Consider the following 21,793-nt stretch of genomic DNA (forward strand, 5'->3'; position numbering starts at 1 on the left):
GAGTTACTGACTTGTCTGTTTATGACATGGACATTGTAGTAAATCACATACAATAGCTTCATCCTTGCTAACATGTCAAGCTTTACAATTTATTGAATTTCCATTGCAGAAAAATGGTCAAGGTATTCTGCAATGTGTGAACCAAACTACAAGAGTTTCAGTACCCTTAATTTAAGTGCAAAGGTTTAAAAAATATTGTATTAAACCCTATTCTATTTACCCTCAGGGAAGCCAGTTAAATAGTCTGTCACTGTTTCCCCATCTGTGAAATGGGAATCACTAAGTATTGTTATATCTTGGGTTTAGGAGGTTTTAATCGCTTATGCCAAAGCCCACTGAAGTCAATGGGAGTTTTTCCCTTGTACTCAGTGGGCTTCAGATAAAGGCCTGGATGTTTGTAAAGTGTTTTGAAATTCTTTGCTGAAAGATGCTATAAAAGGGATAAGTATTCATCACTTGTTCCAACTGCCCATGTGCATCTCCTTGGTCATCAGGCTTCTTCCCTTTGTTTCCTGCTACTTCTCTTTGCAATGCATTTTAAGAGGCTCAGCCATAACTCTGTGTGTCACATATGATCAAGACCAAGAGTGAGGGCTTAGGCTCCAGAAACTTCTTATCCCTTAGCACCTCTGTTTATAGCTTGAAGCATTTTGGGTCGTCCACAGATTTATTAAAAACAGAGAGAAAATGGAAGTAAAGCAAAATAAATGGTTTGCATAGCAGACCTCATCTCAGTACTTCACAAAACTCAGTGAGGTAAGCTTCCCTTAACTGTGGGGACATCGACATTTCAAGCTGGAAATGTAATTCACAGCTCAAGGATGACATACTTATGCTAGCTCTGAATGAGCTAGCCACAGTGGTACAAGTGGCAGGAAGGGCTATCCACTCAAGTAAGTACCTAGCATCTTGAATGGGTACATGCTTGAGTGACTATCCCTTATGCTACACTTCTATTTTTAGCATGCTCGGTCAGAGCTAACACCATTTATGTCTTCTTAAATTGGAAATTACAAGTTGACATTGAGAGGAAAGATGATTGTGGTACCTCAGTAACTCAGGTTACTCAGTGAACAGTCTCTCAAGGACATTGCTGTGAGGTTCCTTTCCTCTTTTTTGCACTTAATATGAAATCTTCCTGCCTGTCACTCCCAATACTCTGATCTCTCTGGCAGCAAACACAGCTATTATATGTAAAATATGTGAGATGGTCTTAAATTTTCTGAGGACTAATATTTAAATAATAATAATTTGAAAATTTAACAATAAAATAAATGTTCCTGATCTAAACTATCATTTGAGTGTCCACTTTACACATAAACAGGAGAAGACAATTCCTATTTTCCTAGGATGTCATGGTGGTTTGTGTTGAATAGGATTCCCCAGAACATTCTTGGGAGGCGCATGTCTGACAGCAAAGTAAGTCTCAGTTGTAGACAATCTGAGCATCTGCTGGAGTATTATCAGAGCTCAGAGTTCTGGATCTTGGTCAATGGTAGCTGCTAGATTCCAAAATATTTAGAGACAGATGATGGAAATGATAGCCCTGAAAGAATCTGTGTAAGAACAGCTGTCAGGACAGCTACCTTTATCAGAGAACAAGCAGTCTTGAGTTTGGTGTTCTTGAGTATTATCTACTTGTTGCAGATACGATGCCTGGCACAAACACTTCATACTCTTTGTGGCACTGTCAAGGTTTTCTCCCCACTTTGAAATTTAGGGTTCAAGAAGTGGGGACCTGCATGATCACTTTTAAGCTTAATTACTAGCTTAAATTTGGTACGCTGCCACCAGCCAGAAGTCTGTGTCTGGCACACTTTCTGTTCCCCCAAAACCTTCCCTGGGGAACCCAAGACCCAAACTCCTTGGGTCTTAAAACAAGGAGAAATTAACCATCCCCCTCCTTTTCCCCCCAGACTCTCCCCTCCCTGGGTTGCCTTGAGAGGCTTACACAGATCCAAAATCCTTGGATCTTAAAACAAGGAGGAATTTAAATTATTTAAATTCTTAATGGGCCTATTCAGTTTGCACCAATTGCATACTCTCATCTCACTGTCTGCAGTGACTTTTACGTTTTGTCTACATGGTACATTAGTCCACATGGGAGGGTGTAAATTCTAGTGCATACTAGCATATCACACATTAGCTAGCCTATGTGAACCCTGCTGGTGCACACTTTCCCCCACCAATCCCTGGTGAGTTTAGACTCAATCCCTTGGATTCTAAAACATGGAAAAATCAATCAGGTTCTTAAAAAGAAAGCTTTTAATTAAAGAAAGAAAGAAAAGGTAAAAATTATCTCTGTAAAATCAGAATGGAAAATGCTTTACAGGGTACTCAGATTCATATAGACTAGAGGGACCCCCCCCATACACAGCCTGAGATTCAAAGTTACAGCAAACAGAGGTAAAAATCCATTCAGCAAAAAGACGCATTTACAAGTTAAGAAAACAAATATAAGACTAATCTGCCTTGCCTGGGTATTACTTACTAGTTTGAAACATGAAAGACTGATTCAGAAAGATTGGAAAGCCTGAGTGTACGTCTCGTCCCTCTCAGTCCCAAGAGCGAACAACGAACCAAACAAAAAGCACAAACAAAGACTTCCCTCCACCAAGATTTGAAAGTATCTTGTCCCCCTGTTGGTCCTCTCGTCAGGTGTCAGCCAGGTTTACTGAGCTTCTTAACCCTTTACAGGTAAAAGAGACACTGACCCTTAACCATCTGTTTATGACAGGCACATTTTGGGCTGAATGTTTATTTTCCTTGTTGGCCAGAAGGTCTTACCTTTGGGAGAAAAAAACTTAAAGAGAAAATGACACATCAGCAGGGTCTTTACCCTTCCATCTTTTATGAAAATTGTGATATCTGACTTATTTCTGATTTGAACAAAATCTTAATCTGATTTAGAACTGTTTGATTATACACTTCACAGAGGAAGTGCAGGTCATTCCCTGGTGAAACACAATATCCATGTTTTTGATCAGCTTGGAAATCTCCATGCTGAGAGTGTCACAAACCTAGTCCCAGATTTGGACCTTAGCGTCCAAAATATGGGGTTTAGCATGAAAAACCTCCAAGCTTAGTTACCAGCTTGGACCTGGTAAAGCTGCCACCACCCAAAAAATTAGAGTGTTTTGGGGCACTCTGGTCCCCCCAAACCTTCCCTGGGGACCCCAAGACCCAACTCCCTTGAGTCTCACAACGAAGGGAAATAAACCTTTTCCCTTCCCCCCTCCAGGTGTGCCTGGAGAGAGACACAGAAGCAAGCTCCGTGAATCTAAACAGAGGGACTCTACCCTCCCCATTCCCAGTCCTGGAGAACAAAATTACCAAGAGCTAATCTCTCTTCCCCCCTCACCCAGAGGGAATGCAAAGTCAGGCTAGTAAATCTAACACACACAGATTTCCCCCTGACTTCTTCCTCCCACCAATTCCCTGGTGAGTACAGACTCAATTCCCTGGAGTTCCCCACTAAAGAAAAACTCCAACAGGTCTTAGAAAAATACATAAAAATGGTCTCTCTGTATTAAGGTGACACATACAAGGTCATTTGCTTAAAAGAAATATGAATAAAAAGCCTTATTCAAAAAGAATACAATTCAAAGCACTCCAGCAACTATAGACATGTAAATACAAAAAGAAAAACAATAGAAACCTTACTGTCTTACTATATTGTACTCACAGCTTGAAAACAGAAGATTAGAAAGCAGGAAACAGAAATCACTTCTCATAGCCGAGAGAGAGAGTCAGACAGCAGACCAAGAACAAAGGACTCCCACACAAAGTTCCCTCCACCCAGATTTGAAAAAGTCTTGTTTCCTGATTGGTCCTCTGGTCAGGTGGTTCAGATAACGTCTCTTTCACCTGGAAAGAAGTAAACCCTTAGCTATCTGTTTATGACATGCCCCCCCAAATTGCAGACAGTGAAGCTCACTGGTGGCAATTTCCTTCTAGAACTTTAAAATAAACAGATTAATACAACACATGCACCTTTACATATGCCACTAAGTATATAACTAACAGACTTTTACATTTTAAGAACACTTTTTAACTACTGGATTCTGGGAAACTCTCACGGGAGAATGCATCAGCTACTTTATTAGATGCTCCTGAGATGTGCTGAATATCAAAATGAAAATCTTGGAGAGCTAAACTCCAACGAAGAAGTTTCTTGTTGTTTCCCTTGGCAGTATGAAGCCACTTTAGTGCAGCATGGTCAGTTTGTAGCTGGAACCGCCGTCCCCAAACTATGGGCGTAGCTTTTCCAGGGCGTACACAATGGCATAGCATTCCTTTTCACTGACTGACCAGTGACTTTCCCTCTCAGACAGTTTCTTGCTGAGAAACATGACAGGATGGAAGTTGTGATCTGTTGCTTCCTGCATGAGAACTGCTCCTATACCACGCTCAGATGCATCCGTGGTTACTAGGAATGGCTTGTCAAAATCCGGGGCCCTGAGCACAGGGTCAGACATGAGCGTTGCCGTAAGTTGGGTAAAGGCCTTTTGACACTCATCAGTCCACTTAACTGCATTTGGCTGGGTCTTTTTGGTCAGGTCGGTCAGTGGGGCAGCGATTTGGCTGTAGTGTGGTAAAAATCGTCTGTAGTACCCAGCCAAGCCTAAGAAGGATTGGACCTGCTTCTTGGACCTTGGGACAGGCAACTTTTGGATAGCATCCACCTTGGCCTGTAGGGGGTTTATGGTTCCTCGACCTAGTGCCCCAGGTAAGTCACTCTGTTTTGGCCTATTTGACACTTTTTGGCCTTAACAGTTAGTCCGGCCTGCCTGATGCGCTCAAAGACCTTTTCCAGGTGTAGTAGGTGTTCGGGCCAGGAGTCTGAAAAAATGGTCACATCGAGGTAGGCAACTGCAAATTCTCCCAGTCCTGCTAGTAGACCATCTACCAGCCTCTGGAAGGTGGCGGGTGCATTTTGAAGGTCGAAAGGAAGGACGTTGAATTCATACACCCCCGCATGGGTGACGAATGCTGACCTCTCCTTGGCAGGTTCATCTAGCGGTACTTGCCAGTACCCCTTGGTTAAGTCTATTGTAGAGATGAACTGGGCATGTCCCAACTTTTCCAATAGCTCATCGGTGCGTGGCATTGGACAGTTGTCTGGATGACTTACCGCATTTAGCTTACGGTAGTCCACGCAAAAGCGTATTTCCCCATCTGGTTTGGGTACCAGAACCACTGGAGATGCCCATGCTCTGGTAGATGAGCGGATTATACCCATCTGTAGCATGTTCTGGATCTCCCGTTCTATAGCAGCTTGGGCATGAGGAGACACCCGGTAGGGTGGGGTTCTGATTGGGTGAGCATTACCTGTGTCAATAGAATGGTATGCCCGTTCAGTCCGTCCTGGGGTGGCTGAGAACAATGGGGCGAAGCTAGTGCACAGCTCCTTGATTTGTCGCCACTGCAGACGTTCCAGGGTGGTTGAGAGGTTCACCTCTTCAACGCCACCATCTTTTTTCCCATCATAGTAGACACCGTCAGGCCACTCAGCATCATCTCCCTGGACTGTAAACTGACAAACCTGTAAGTCTCTGGAATAGAAAGGCTTGAGAGAATTAACATGGTACACTCTGGGCTTTAGTGAGGAATTGGGAAATGCTATGAGGTAGTTCACAGTTCCCAGGCGCTCTTGGACCGTGAATGGCCCTTCCCATGATGCTTCCATCTTATGGGCCTGTTGCACCTTCAAGACCATGACCTGGTCTCCTACCCTGAAGGAACGTTCTCTGGTATGTTTGTCATACCAGGCCTTTTGCTCTTCCTGAGCATCCTTTAGGTTTTCTCTAGCAAGGGCTAAAGAGTGTCGGAGGGTGCTTTGTAGGTTGCTTACAAAGTCCAGAATGTTAGTTCCTGGAGAAGGCGTAAACCCCTCCCATTGCTGCTTCACCAACTGTAATGGCCCCTTAACCTCGTGACCATACACAAGTTCAAACGGTGAAAACCCTAAACTGGGATGTGGTACAGCCCTGTAGGCAAACAACAACTGCTGCAACACTAGGTCCCAATTATTGGAGTATTCGTTGACGAATTTACGTATCATGGCCCCCAAAGTTCCATTTAACCTTTCCACCAGGCCATTGATTTGATGGTGGTACGGGGTGGCAACCAAGTGGTTCACCCCATGCGTGTCCCACAGTTTTTGCATGGTCCCTGCCAGGAAATTAGATCCTGAATCTGTAAGGATGTCGGAGGGCCAACCTACCCTGGCAAAAATGTCTGTTAGGGCCAGGCACACAGTGTTAGCCTTGGTATTGCCTAGATCTACTGCTTCCGGCCATCGGGTAGCAAAGTCCACGAAAGTCAGTACGTACTGCTTTCCTCTGGGTGTCTTTTTTGGGAAAGGACCCAGAATATCCACAGCTACTCGCTGAAATGGGATCTCAATTATGGGGAGTGGCTGGAGAGGGGCCTTGACCTGGTCTTGGGGTTTTCCCACTCTTTGGCATACCTCAAAAGACTGGACATACTTGGCAACATCCTTGCCCATCCCCTCCCAGTGGAAGGACTTCCCCAACCTGTCTTTGGTTCTGTTCACCCCAGCATGGCCACTGGGATGATCATGGGCTAAGCTTAAGAGCTTCCCCCGGTACTTAGTTGGAACCACCAACTGTTTTTGCGGCTGCCATTCTTCCCGGTGTCCACCAGAAAGAATCTCCTTGTATAAAAGTCCTTGGTCTATAACAAACCGGGATCGATTAGAAGAGCTGAGAGGCGGTGGGGTGCTCCGTGCCGCCGCCCAAGCTTTCTGAAGGCTGTCATCTGCTTCCTGCTCAGTCTGGAACTGTTCCCTTGAGGCTAGGGTCACCAGTTCTTCCTCAGACTGTGGACTTGGGCTTGGTCCCTCTGGAAGCGATGTAGGTGATGGGGTTGTTTCCATTGCTGGTGAACCGCTCTCCGCTGGTGCACCTGAGGGTATTTCAGGCTCTGGCTGAGTCTTTTGGGTATGGCTGTCTGTTGCTTCTGCCAGTTCTGGCTCGCTGGCACCCTCTGGCGTTGAGTTTGAAGAGGTGGTTGCACTTGCTGGTACTGGTTGCTGTTCCAGTTCCGGGCCTGGGACTGGAGGTGCTGTGGCTGCTTCAGTGGTTGGCATGGAATCCGGGTCCACTACCTCTGTCTGGGTCTCTGGTAACACAGATGGGGTGCCTGTAGACGGCTCAGGAACAGGAATGGGTCTGGAAGCTTGCCTGGTTTGGCTATGTGTAACCATTCCCACTCTCTTGGTCCGCTTCACCTGGTTGGCCAAGTCTTCCCCCAGTAGCATGGGGATAGGATAATTGTCATAGACTGCAAAAGTCCACATTCCTGACCAGCCTTTGTACTGGACAGGCAGTTCAGCTGTAGGTAAGTCTACAGCTTGTGACATGAAGGGGTAAATTGTCACTTGGGCCTTTGGGTTGATGAATTTGGGGTCTACGAAGGATTGGTGGATAGCTGACACTTGTGCCCCCGTGTCTCTCCACGCAGTAACCTTCTTTCCGCCCACTCTCAAATTTTCCCTTCGCTCCAAGGGTATTTGAGAGGCATCGGGGCCTGGGGATCTTTGGTGTGATGGTGGTGTAATGAACTGCACTCGGATGGCGTTCTTTGGACAGTTGGCCTTGATATGTCCCAGTTCATTACACTTAAAGCATCTTCCATCTGATGGGTCACTGGGCCGAGGTGAGTTACTGGAAACTGGTGAGGTGGAAGAATAGGGCGTCTGTGGCTTTACTTGGGTTGTACGTGGGGTCTTTGGCTGTCCTTGGTTGTAGGTTCATGGTCGGTGTGCCCCCTGGGGTATTCGTTCCCCTTGACCGTAGCTTTCTTGCTTTCTGCCAGTTCCATCCATTTGGCTCCAATCTCCCCCGCCTCAGCGAGATTTTTGGGTTTTCCATCTTGTATGTACCGTGTTATGTCCTCAGGAACACCATACAAGAACTGCTCCATTTGTATGAGGAGGTGCAGTTCTTCCAAGGATTTAACATTGTGTCCTGATTGCCAGGCCTCATAATTTTTCCCAACGTAGTAGGCGTGTTTGGGAAATGACACATCTGGTTTCCACTTTTGGGTTCTGAAATGCCGACGGGCATGATCCGGGGTGATCCCCATTCTGTGTCTGGCCTTGGTTTGAAAAAGTTTATAGTCGTTCATTTGCTGCTTAGCCATTTCAGCTGCCATCTCTGCTAAAGGTCCACTGAGCTGTGGCCTCAATTCTACCATGTACTAGTCTTCAGGGATGCTGTACCCAAGACAGGCTCTTTCAAAATTTTCCAAGAAGGCCTCGGTGTCATCACCTGCCTTGTAGGTGGGAAATTTTCTGTGATGTGGAACCATAATTGGCGAAGGGTTGTTAGGATTGGCTGGCGCATGCAGCCCAGCCTGCACTAAGTCCAGTTCATGTTTTCTCTGTTTTTCCTTCTCTTCACTTTCTTTTTGTTGTTTTTCCATTCTCAGCGGTGGGCCATGTCGTCGTCGTCTTCTTGTTTCCTTCTGTGGGCCACCTCTTCTTCTTCTTGTTTTCTTTTGTGGGCTGCCTCTTTGGCTGCTTGTTCTCTTTTGTAGGCTGCCAGTTTGATGCTTTCTTCCTTTTCTTTCATCTCCATTTCTTTTTGTTTTATTTCTAGTTCCTGTTTCTTTTTTTCCATCTCTCGCCTGTGCTCGGTGTCTTTGATTTGTGCTTTGGCCTCCATTTTTGCCTTAGAAGTCATGGTTCCTGTTTTCTTGTGTTGGGGTGCCCTCCGGTGTTTATTGTCTGACCTGCAGGCTCTGTTGTCTCCTGGGGTCTGCCTAGCAACAGTGCCTTTTTCCCTTTCTTCCTCTAGCTAATTTTTTCAATGTAAAGTAAACCAGAAAAACCACTTTATTTGCATGAGTATAGTGCTGGTATCTGCCCCCTAATGGGAGTGCTATTGTGTGACAAAAGACCCTTAATAGTCTCTCTTAATGGTTTCTTGCTTAATATGCAAGCCACAACTGCCAGAGAGAGCAGAAAAAAAAATTCTCTCTGGTTCCCTTTTAAAACCAAACTGTTTCTCTCTGCTAAAAAGCCCCTAGCAGAGAAAAGAAAAATATAATATTCCTACTAGCTTCTGGATTCTATCCCACCACTGCCACTCATGTCATAAACCTAGTCCCAGATTTGGACCTTAGCGTCCAAAATATGGGGTTTAGCATGAAAAACCTCCAAGCTTAGTTACCAGCTTGGACCTGGTAAAGCTGCCACCACCCAAAAAATTAGAGTGTTTTGGGGCACTCTGGTCCCCCCAAACCTTCCCTGGGGACCCCAAGACCCAACTCCCTTGAGTCTCACAACGAAGGGAAATAAACCTTTTCCCTTCCCCCCTCCAGGTGTGCCTGGAGAGAGACACAGAAGCAAGCTCCGTGAATCTAAACAGAGGGACTCTACCCTCCCCATTCCCAGTCCTGGAGAACAAAATTACCAAGAGCTAATCTCTCTTCCCCCCTCACCCAGAGGGAATGCAAAGTCAGGCTAGTAAATCTAACACACACAGATTTCCCCCTGACTTCTTCCTCCCACCAATTCCCTGGTGAGTACAGACTCAATTCCCTGGAGTTCCCCACTAAAGAAAAACTCCAACAGGTCTTAAAAAAAAAGTTTTATATAAAAAGAAAGAAAAATACATAAAAATGGTCTCTCTGTATTAAGGTGACACATACAGGGTCATTTGCCTAAAAGAAATATGAATAAACAGCCTTATTCAAAAAGAATACAATTCAAAGCACTCCAGCAACTATAGACATGTAAATACAAAAAGAAAAACAATAGAAACCTTACTGTCTTACTATATTGTACTCACAACTTGGAAACAGAAGATTAGAAAGCAGGAAACAGAAATCACTTCTCATAACCGAGAGAGAGAGTCAGACAGCAGACCAAGAACAAAGGACTCCCACACAAAGTTCCCTCCACCCAGATTTGAAAAAGTCTTGTTTCCTGATTTGGTCCTCTGGTCAGGTGGTTCAGATTACTTCTTTCCAGGTGAAAGAGACGTTAACCCTTAGCTATCTGTTTATGACAGGGAGAACTGGAGTAGTCCCTTGTCATCTGTTGAGCGCCTCGTCCGTATATTAAAAAGTAGACCAATTTTTCTGACTCTCACATTATTAAGGATCTATTTGTGGATGTAAGGATTCAGTCTTAAAGCCTTCCAACACTAACAAGACACTAATATTTAAATTCTTAATGGGCCTATCCAGTTTGCACCAATTGCATATCCCCATCTCACTGTCTGCAGTGACTTTTACGTTTTGTCTACATGGTACATTAGTCCACATGAGAGGGTGTAAATTCTAGTGCATACTAGCATATCACACATTAGCTAGCCTATGTGAACCCTGCCGGTGCACACTAAAAGTTCCCTAGTGTGCATTAATGTAGTGCTGTTTATGTTCCTCTAAATTTCTGATACTATCTTTAAATGTGTAAACTACTTCTTGAAATGCACAGCTTCTAGGCAGTCTTCCTAAATTTAAAAGCCGTGTGGCACATTTAGCATTTTAAACATGCTATCTCTTTAAAAAAACTTGGTTAAAATTTGCATTTTGTTTCTATATCAAAATGTTAGAATAGGCATATTTTACCTACTTTAGCTGGGATTGTACCATTGATTATTGTTGTATAAGTCTTAGCTCATTTCTGTTCTGGGCCAAGAGTTGAGAATGTACTTGCAGATAAGGAAATTATTCTGTGATAAATTCACAGTAGGATTTGTTACAAATCTATCTTGGGTTATACCTAGAATTTCTCTAGTTGGCTATATTTTCCTTCACCAGATTATATATTTATGTACCATTTCTTGGGCTTTGGTCAAACCCAGAACTCAAAGAATCTCAGATTTATATAATCATTCCTTCAATAGTAATAACTACAGATCCTCTCATGGTCTGGAGAGGACAGATGTTAATCCTTTTAGTGAGATGTTTTGTCATAGCCATTTGGCAACTTGTCAGCACAGATGGTTTATCAATTGCATACACATCTATAGTTTCAGACAGATTTTGGTGTCCCAGGAGAATCCCCTTTATAATTTAACCAACTCTCTGAGGATTCCTCAGAATAGGGGAATCCTCAGGCCCTGATAACTTTTGTATCCTATTCTGTTTAGGAAGCAGAGTTAGGGATACATATTTTGTACACTTCAGTACTTTCTAACTTTTATATAGAAGAAAACAACTGACAGAGGCACTAAGGACTGTTGTAGCCTCCTCAGTAGGAAGTTCCTGTCACTTTCCACATGAAAATCAAACTTTTCCTTTCAAAGGTTTGCACAGGGACTTCCACATCTGCTTCTCTGCTGTTTCTTATCTCAGCCTGGAACTCTTACAAAGTTGTCTCTCACCAGTTGACTTTCTTCTTCAATCTTGTTTCCATATCATCTTCCCTTCTACCTTCTGGAATCCCGTCCCAAATCATTGCTCTTGGTCTCCATCCTTTCTTTATTCAAATCCCCATTGAAAGCTGACTTCTTCCCTAAGGCACATAAATGCTAACCAACGCAAATAAAAATAATAAACATCCATTTAAGATAGCAGCATCCTCTTGGTGTCCCAGTGGGTCCTAGTATTTTCTATTCAGATTAAAAAATCCACAGAGTGTATTCTCTTCTGTTTTGTACATCTCTTAGCACACTGATGCTTACAAATAAATAGTAATAGACATGGTTGCAAGATCTCATAATTACTACTGGTTATTAAGAAATGCACATGCAATAATTATATACTCTCCTCTTTTAATTGTCCTCTTCAGCCAATCAGAGCACTGGGTTTTGCATGCTGTATCATTACTGAGAAATAACTCATGTGCAGTCATGCAAATGAGACCCTCCTCAGCATTAGTGCTACGATCTTATAATTGAAAAATATGTGTTCAGTTATGGTTTAGTAACTACAGAATATTCTGATTGAGTCCATATATCCTAATTTAGTAACTTTTAAATATATTCAATTAGTCCATTGAAGAATAATAATATAATTGGCATATTACCATCCCTGTGATAGTGCTGGTAATTTTTCTGTACTTAATGAGATTTTTTTAACCTCTGTTATGTTATAGGTTAAAGATATTTTTAATATAAAGAAATAGATATAAAAACATCCAAATGATTTCATGACATTTTCTCATTGTGGGCCAATCCAAATGCCATTGAAATCAATGGGAGTCTTTTCACTAACTTCAATGGGGCTCGGATCATTCCAGTATTTGATCTGTTTATTCAGAAAGGAAAAATCCATGAAACTTCTGTCTGACATGTACACTTTCACATTGGGGTTCATACATAGTTTAAGGTAATTCAATATAGATTTTGAATAGCAGAAAAGCTTTGTTTGTAAGTTCTATAAACCATGTATGCATCTGTGCAAGATTTATTTTTTGGGGTTTTTTTCAGCTGAATTTAAATGTCAACCAGGACGTTTTCAGTGTGGAACTGGACTTTGTGCTCTGCCAGCCTTTATCTGTGATGGAGAAAATGATTGTGGTGACAATTCTGATGAACTCAACTGTGGTAGGTGATTATATGTAGCACAGAACTCAAAAATTGACTAAGATCTTTAGCTAAGATTTAAATTCTCATGAGAAACTCATCTGGAAAACTTTTTTTTCCATCTATCTTCCAGACACACATGTCTGCCTGTCAGGTCAGTTCAAGTGTACAAAGAATCAGAAATGTATTCCAATAAATCTAAGGTGCAATGGACAAGATGACTGTGGTGATGAAGAAGATGAAAGAGACTGTCGTAAGTTATGTTTAAAGAGTTTTGTGTTGCACAGTGATGGATAGTTTTAAACATAGAGTTTAAAAGATATATGTAAAATTACTGTATGCCCAATGAAAAACAGTTAATCTTTTGGATTATTTGACATACAGTACCTGAGATATTCTGTGTACAGAAATCAAATATTTCTGTCACTGACTTCAATTTTTTGTAACCAGGACAATGAGGAAAAAAAAAGAGAATTGATTTTTAGAAAATTATATGGGTCTCTTATTTGGGTCAATCTGTATATCTTACTATGACCACTCCCACCATCATCTCTTGTCTTCTCCTTGGTCTTTTAGCATTCCTCATGTGACTCTCTGCCATGGCCTGATGGCAACACAATTTACTGGGAGAAGGGGATATCTTTATTCCAGCACCTTGACTGAGAAACAGTATAGGTTCTTGAACTCTTTATCCTACAGCACCTCTCCTTGGAGGTTACAGAGTTCTCTTTTATGGAAGGTCTGTGTAAATTTACCCATATGACATTACTCTTAATAAAAAAAAAATCAAAACAGAGAAAATTGAATTAAAGTAATTCATTTCAGCTAAAATATCTACATTTACATTTCTAATAAGATAAACTAGATAAGATATTTTCAGCTTAGTTACAGAGGGGGAACATTGAAAAGTTTGCATCTTGTAAATATAATCTCCTCTCTCTGATGTTTCTGGTCTGCCTATCAGCACCATACTGCCATCTAGAGAGAGAGATGGGTCCGTCACTCACTCAGTCTGCTCTTCAAGCCCCCACTGATCCAGGGCAGCTACCCCATTTGTAAATTGGTTTTCTCCAGCTTCACATACACAATGGCTTGGAGACTCCATGCATTCTTTAGAAAAGGGCCATTGTGGATACAAAGACCCTTGAATGTTGATGATTAATAGTCACCTTTCAGAAGCCTATGGAAGCTCAGTTACTGCTTTTCAGTTTTTTATTTTCAGTCAAGCCTCTTGTAAGATGAAGTCTATAAGCAGTTCTTTTTCTTTTTTGCCATGTTTTTGGATAGTGGCCCAGATTCTTTGTCACAATTACTTTTACAGTACTGGTATGACATACTGCACTAGGCAGTGTGACCTAGTGACTAGAACACTGGACTAGGACTCAGAACACCTGGCTTCTATTTCTGTCTCTGCCAGTGGTTGCTGGGGTATCTTAGGCAAGTTACTTCAGTTCACTGTGCCTCATTGTACTGATATGTAAAATGGGGATTATGATACTGCCTGCCTTTGTAATGAAATGCTTTGAGATCCACTGATGAAAAGTTCTATATAAGAGCAAGGTATTATTATTACAAGTACTCTTACTACATAGGCATGACTTCATGATTTTCCATCTCAAACACTGCAACATCGTGCTAAATCATGAAAACCTAAAACTGAAAATGACTAGAAACTAAATATAAATAAACCCAAGACTTTTCATTGCCCAGGCTGAGCTAAATGCAAAAAGTCAACAATAGTATAAATAATGAAAAGCAAATTAGATGATAAATCTTTGTTTAGTTTTAATAATCTAGGATTTATTTGTAACACTGCCAAGAACGTTTGTTTTCTGAAATATGAGATCAGATTCTTCGCTGTGCTGAATTTATGCCTGGGACATTGTAGTGAGAGGGACAGTCAAGTGGGAGGGGACCACCAGTGAGCTGGTTACAACTCCATGATTATCATCCCAGTTCCAGTGCAGATTAGCACAATTTAGAATGTGCTTAGATTGTGCCATACGGTAACTGACTCCAAGAGACTAAGCAGCTTGCAAAGCAATCCAGACATAACTCCTCCCACCCCTTTCTGTTCATGATGTGCTCACTGTGCTGTGGGCCAAAGGGCAGGTGGCTTAGAACCTGGCTATGAGAACTCTACAGCTGATGAGAAATCCATATAAAGCTACATGTTTTGACTAACATTTGTTAGCATACACACATTCAAGGTCATTTTCCGTTCTACTGATTTGCCATAGGCCATAATATTGCCAAATAAATCCATTATCATGGCCAGCCTTTTTTCTTTCTTTTTTTTTTAAACTTTCCAAATAAGAATTATGAAAGGACGTCTCCTGAGCTAGTGAGATAAATACATTAGGAAGGAAGTGAGAGAAGAAAATTACTTTTTGATTGGTGAATAACTAGGGATATGATGCCTACAGGAAAGGGGCATTAATTTTTTCATACTCCTGACTGAGCAGAAAATAATCACATGCCATCTCTTATGTGAGGAACTTTTCTAGCACTTTTTTTAAGGATTTAAAAGGAAAACCCATGAGTGCACTAAGAACCAGGTTTAGTTGCTAAGGTGGAAATCCTGGAAACTAAAGACACCCATGCAAAGCAGCTTTCAGGAAATAGGGAAAATTAGCAGCAGTTCTTTACAGCAAAATCTTCTATTACCTGGGCTATTATTTTGACATTGTGAAGTAGTTTTCAGTCTGGTTCTTCAATTTACTACTTTTCTTCAAAACAATGAAGACGGAGCAGAAGGTTTTTGATAGCACTAGACACTGTTGTATACAGGGAGTCCTCGGACTTATGATACAATTCCTCAGAATTGCGCTGTAAGTCAAAATGTTGTAAGTTGAAACAGCTTTTCCCATAGGAATCAATGGTGTGAAGGGGAGATTGGTTCCTGAACCAAGGCTTGATACACTATTTTCACCACAATAACCCAGATTTTTGTACTATCTGAATTATAGATGACTAATGTTGCAATTTCAGTGTATTTACTGTACACTGTATATTGTAAAGAGTCTTTGGATAAACATATAAACTCACATGCCACTCAGAATGTCGGCAACACAGGCTCAGAAAGCCAGGGAGAATGGCACAAATGCTGAGTCTTAGCCAGTCACTGTTCAAGCTTTCTGATTGGCTCCTGGCCCTAGGCTCAGCCAATCAAAAACAACCTTACCTGGCACCAAGCTACCCTGCTGCCTCAAAGCCAATCAAAAGCAACCCCTTCCAGCTCCATACCTGTACTGTATAATGCAACCAGCAAGTGATTTCAAGCAAACTTTATGCAAATCAAGCGTCATAAAGGCGAAACGAGCAGTCCGTTGAAAAGTGCAGTAAGCGATGTCGGGCATCGTAAGTCAGAGACTCCCTGTATATTCAGATTTAATAAAAGGGGCCCAAAAATCAAAGCTAGTAGCATGACCCTGAAACTGTCCAACTTTTAAACAGTTTTAAACATTGGTTGGGTTTTCTATGCAAAACTCAATCTGCTTAGTACCATGGCAAACACATACTGAAAAATATTACATTTTATTAAATGGGGAAAAAGGGAAAAGCCATTAAAGCATTTGAAATGTAAAGTATTTAATAAGGCTTATATTGAAACATCATCCCTTGTTCCCTTTCCCATTAGCTGCAGAGAGTCTTCTTTTGACAGTTTCTTAGTTAGTATTAAGACGATAACTGTCTTTTAGAGAAAAAGAGAAGTTAGTTCGATTGGGCTGCAGCTGGTGCTGTTAAAGTCTGATCCCATTTTCTAGAAGGCAAAACACTACAAACATGCACAAAAGGGGAAAGAACAGCAGAAAATGCAACTGTTACTGGTTTTAACCTCGAGTATGAGAGAGGTAGCCGTGTTAGTCTGGGTCTGTAAAAGCAGCAGTGAGTCCTGTGGCACTTTGTAGACATATCTGTTAGTCTATAAGGTGCCACAGGACTCTTTGCTGGTTTTAACCTGTAACCTTGCTGCTGCAAAACTCAGCCACAGTAGACAGTCTTATCACTACTCCGAGACCTGGCAAAATTGTACTATGATATTGCATATAGCTGTCTCTTTCTAGTCACAGGCTTACAACAGTGTTGCAAAACATGAAGTCTTGGCCAGCTTAGTCATATTCTTATTAGACTGAAGGAAAAAGGAGAGAGTTTAGAAAGAGAAGAAATAAGATGGAGGATTGAAAAGAATGCACAAGGGAGAGGAAGGGGACAAGACAAAATCTCACATCCCATGTAGTGGCTGGGATATAGCTGGAACCAGTGAAGATGGAGATGTCATCTGGGCCACTTCTTTGGTCCGGTCAGGACATGTCTTGGGATCAGGATGACAAAAGTCCAATGATGTTACAGTGGAGATCTTGGTTCCAGGATATGGTAAGGATGGCAACCAGGATGGTGAAGCTTGCTCCTTCCCCTTTGTTTCAGTCATCAGATGTCCATCTTTCACTTCCTCTTCCTCTCAAAGTCTCTTTATAGGTACCCACAGTGCCCCACTGTTGATGATAGTACCCCAACTGTGGACACACACTGCTGACAGAGGGAGCAAGTGTGAACATGCAATACTGATTTTTATTATAGTGCTTTTTGAGTGTCAACATAACTTTTGTCGACAAAACTCTGTAGTGTAGACAAGACCTGAAAGACTCTAGAAGAGAGTGATGAGCCTTTTAACTAGTATATCGTTAACATTTGGTCTATCAAATGTAACATGTTGAAAATGTTCTTGTTTGTAATCATTGGAATGCCACCATAAATATTGTTCTCTCTCTAAATTCATTTAGACAATGTTAACAATAATCAAATGGATTAAATAGTAAGAGAATGCATTAAAGCAGATTGCTATTTTCCTGGAGATATTACTGAAAAACACAATAGAACTCATGGAGAACCTGTTTTAACATTTGGGGTTATTTATTTAACAAAAAAACGTTTTGAGTCTTGGCAGAAATTTTAGCTTTAAAAATCTCATCTCCCTTTCTTTAAAGCGGAAAACAGCTGTTCTCCAGACCTTTCCAGTGTAAAACTACAAAACACTGTATTTCTAAACTGTGGGTATGTGATGAGGACCCGGACCTGTGCTGATGGATCAGATGAAGCAAACTGTGGTGAGTCTAACAGTCACACGAAGGAGTGGCAGTCAGAAACTTTTTATTTAAAAGTAGTGACATTGCTTTTAAAATCTTATATTTTCTAACACCAGTATCTTTATAACTTTCTTGCTCATGAAGACTTTTCCCATTTTTAAAATTTATTTTTATTTTATTACCATAAATTGTAACGGAAAGTTGCAATGATATTAAAATATCCTGTGTCATTATTTCAAAGTACTCATCTGATAGAATAGCTTTATTTTACCTATGAAATCTGTCTTGAAGCATCTGCGTTATGGACAGCAGTTATAAAACAAATGACTCACCTGAAACATTAGTGGCTTCTCTTTTTAGTTCTTATCGCAGAATTACCCCGTGCCTATAATTTCTTCTACATATTTTTTGCCTATTGTATTCAACTAAATGCTGGTTAATTAAAAAAAACAAATTAATAACTGCTATAAACATCTGAGTAGTTTAACTAGATTACATTGTGTAAAATAACAGATTTTTGTATCAGGCTATCATAGGAGAACTGAGGAACATCCAGTCTAAGAACAGGCCTCACAAAGACTTCACAGAGTATACATCAAGTGTTAAGCAACCTGAAGCAGAATTTTGTAGTGAACTTTATGAATCCAATAGTAAAATAGAAAAAAAAGCGTATTTATTTCTTTGGGAATATTTCGTTGTGTTGTTGTTTATTGCTCCCATTTGCACAAAAAGTAAAATTTTTAGCATTTTTTGCTATTTGTACCGGAAAGGGTGACTTGAAAGACTTTTTAACTGCAAAGGCCCAAGTTCATGTTTTTCCAGTAATAGTTAAAAATTATTTAAAAAAACAATAAAATAGTATAGGGTCTTAGAGTTACTGCCTACTTTCCATACTAGTAATGTCATCATACACTGCAGGACAAACAGGCAACATGGATTTTGATAAGTAAGTGCAAGTAGGATTCTCATTTTTGGATAAGTAAGTGAAAGAGGAAATGATTTTTTTTCATGTATTTTGTTTTAAATGTATTTATTTGTAAACTTGAAATCTGTCATAAATTTAATGCTTTGGATTTCAAATATCTTTATTTTTAAAGGTTTTTAATTCACCTGCAATAGTAGTAACATTTTATGACTTCATTAACTAGCTAACACTCCCAGGTCACTTATAAGGAAAATAGATATAGAGTACTGTAGTGTCCCAATTTTACAGATCAAGAAATTGAGAGAAACAGAAGCTAAGTAATTTAAACAAGGCTGGACAGCTGATTCTTATGGCTGCAAGTAGAATTCAGATATTCCTGGTTTCCAGTCCTCGCTCGATTCATGAGATTGTGGGCCTCAACTAGAAGATCATGAACAGCTTTCAGGGGTTGTAACTGCCCTCTCTTTCCGTATGGATAGTTATGGGGTGAATACCTTAAACCATTTCTGTTCTAACATGAGATCACAGGATGCAAAATGTTAAGGGTTCACTGCACTGGACCCATATTGTCTCTTTAAGACATGTCTCTTTGCAAACTGACATAAAATACTTTGTTCTTCTTGAGTGGCCTACACATATTCAAACTCAGGGGATGCTCCAACTGAGCATAGTTTAGATGGAAGAACTTGAACTAGCTAGGGAGTGCTCACACTGAGGAAAGGGCTGGGAGGGGCCCATGAGCACTTCAGCAGGTACTGCTAGTTAAAGTTTCACCATTCATAGGATTCCATCTTAGGAGCCATAATAGAATCAACACCAGGCAAAGCAATTTATGACTGATTCTTAAAGATAAGATCCCCTATAAATCTAAACAAAAACTGTTCTTTCATTCTATGGTTATTGGGGCTTATGGCCTAAACAGGTATGACTTCCTTGGATCTTTGTGAATAAGGCATTTGCAACATTAAGTACTGGAAATTTCAGGTCCAGCACAGATAATTGGCAGGACACTGGGCATTCAAAAAAGGGAATTCTGTCTGTAATTTGATGATCTCACAAGAACAGCCATACTGGGTCAGACCAAAGGACCCTCTAGCCCAGTATTCTGTCTTCTGACAGTGGCCAATGCCATGTGCCCCAGAGGGAATGAACAGAACAGGTAATCATCAAATGATCCATCCCCTGTCGCCCATTCCCAGCTTTCCATTCCAACAGTATGAAGAAAGGAGTCTTTCAGTCCTCCCATGCCCTCACTGATAACCACAGAAAATCTCCAATTTCAGGTGTGTGTCTGTGTGTGTGTGTGCCTGGGGGGAGGGAGACATCTAAACAACAGCAGAAATAAAAGTTACATCTCAGCCTTCTCAAGTTAAGAGCCCTTCAGTGGACTCTCGGGTTCTTTCTACCATAAATCTGCCACAGAGTGATATAAGTAGCTACAGACAATACAACCTCCATGTATTATCCTAACAAGTGTAGTGGAGGGTATGAACTCTGAAGTAATTTATTAATCCTTTATTTTTTAATTTATCTCCATATAATCCTCATGTAGTCAGAATGGAAAATTATATAAATAAGTGACTTGCTGCAAAAATAGCACATTAGTAGTAATCAAGGATATTGAAGCTAGGGAGTTTGTTAATTGTGATTTTGTATATATGGTTCTGTATTAATGTGTTAAACAAAAGAAATATGCAGTGTTGTTGTAGCCGTGTTGGTCCTAGGATATCAGAGAGACAAGCTGCGTGAGGCAATATTTTTTATTGGACCCATCTCTGTTGGTGAGAGAGACAATCTTTCAGGCTTACTCTTGGCTCTTCATGTCTGGGAAAGGAAGAAGAAAAGATCAGCATAAGCTCAAAAGTTTGCCTCTCTCAAAAAGAAGATGTTGGTCCAATAAAAGATATTACCTTATCCGCCTTGTCTCTCAAATAATAGAAGTAACATACCAAACTGTATATAAACCTAAACATTCTCTTATAATCCATATTAGTTTATTTGCAATAGTACAAAGCATACAATACTATAAGTGGCTTGTGAAAATTGCTAAAATAATATTGAATCAGCTATTTTATTATGGAAGTACAATATAATAATTAACAGTTGCGGCATGGAAAATGAGATTTCATTAAAGCAATAGAAATCTGGTGGCTTTAATGACTTTGAACCATATGGCATCCTCTCAGAAAAGGAGACAGAAGAATTTGTTATGTTTGTTAATTAGCAAAATTTTTGTGTTTTTCCCCACACCTGGAGAGAGAGATTTGGGAGTGCCATGAAGAGAAAATCCATAGAAAGGGGATCCCACAGTCCTGTTGTGCACTATGTTTTTCCCATCCCAAGGACCTATACTATCTCTAAAGATACTGTCCACTGGGTCTCGACCCCGTAGTGTGAGACAGATCAAATACCCTGGTTCTTGACTGTGGAGTGATGAAGACTATTCAGCATCTTCAAACCATGTATTTGAGGCAGAACAATAACTGTAATACATGAACTTACACTACCTTAGAGTCAGTTACTTGTCACAAGGATATCAGATTTGCTTGCAGATGACATCCCAAGAGTTGAGGCACCTCATGGAGACTCCTTTGAATCCAGTATGAGGTTGTCCTAGAGTTCCTCAACTGGTAAATCCTCAAAACAACAGTCTGTGTCAGCCAAGATGGCTGAGCAGTGAGGCTCAGCGTAGATGCTAGATACACTGGCAGAAATCTAGCTTCCCCCTGGCAAGTTCAGTTAAGGTAGCTTCACCACCAAAGTTATCTATGTCATAACTACAAAACCCCACCCTTAGAGGACTTCTCTAAGTGATAGGTCTCCAAAGCACTTCAACACTCAGTGTTTGAAGTTAGTAATTCTGAGTTCCAACTTGCTGGATGAGGTGGAGCATCCATAGAAAATATCAAGGGACACAGCACAGGGATGAGAACAGCAGCATACTACACACTGGTTTTGAAGCCCCCAACCTCATCAGATTTTGAAATGAAGCCTTTAGAATCTCTCTCTCTTATTTGCCAATAAATGTTCATAGTACAAGAATGGAGTATCAATTTTCATATTATGTGGTCATAATTAGATTTACATAAAATATTAGCTATGGGAACAGAAATAATTAGCACTTTGCATCGTTCTTCTTTGTGACCATACGGGCATTTCAGGATTTTTTTAAATCTGATTCTTGACCATGGGAGGAAAGCTGATCTGAATAGCTATTTTCTAAAGATCCAGTTAACTTCTTGGCACTAGCATCAAGAGCTCTCCCAGCAGTGAAT

At 40.9% G+C, this 21,793-nt stretch overlaps 1 protein-coding gene across 1 annotated transcript in view; it reads left to right on the top strand.

Moving 5' to 3' along the window:
* The window catches only part of LRP1B (LDL receptor related protein 1B), an 875,307-nt gene that overhangs the window by 716,225 nt on the left and 137,289 nt on the right, over positions 1–21,793 (top strand). The window contains exons 62-64 of the mRNA XM_030580310.1: positions 12,411–12,527; positions 12,640–12,759; positions 17,495–17,614. Of these exons, the coding sequence (XP_030436170.1) occupies positions 12,411–12,527; positions 12,640–12,759; positions 17,495–17,614 (357 nt within the window). The remainder of the gene's footprint in view (positions 1–12,410; positions 12,528–12,639; positions 12,760–17,494; positions 17,615–21,793) is intronic.

The sequence above is a fragment of the Gopherus evgoodei genome, chromosome 11, assembly GCF_007399415.2.
Source record: "Gopherus evgoodei ecotype Sinaloan lineage chromosome 11, rGopEvg1_v1.p, whole genome shotgun sequence".
Classification (NCBI taxonomy): domain Eukaryota; kingdom Metazoa; phylum Chordata; order Testudines; family Testudinidae; genus Gopherus; species Gopherus evgoodei.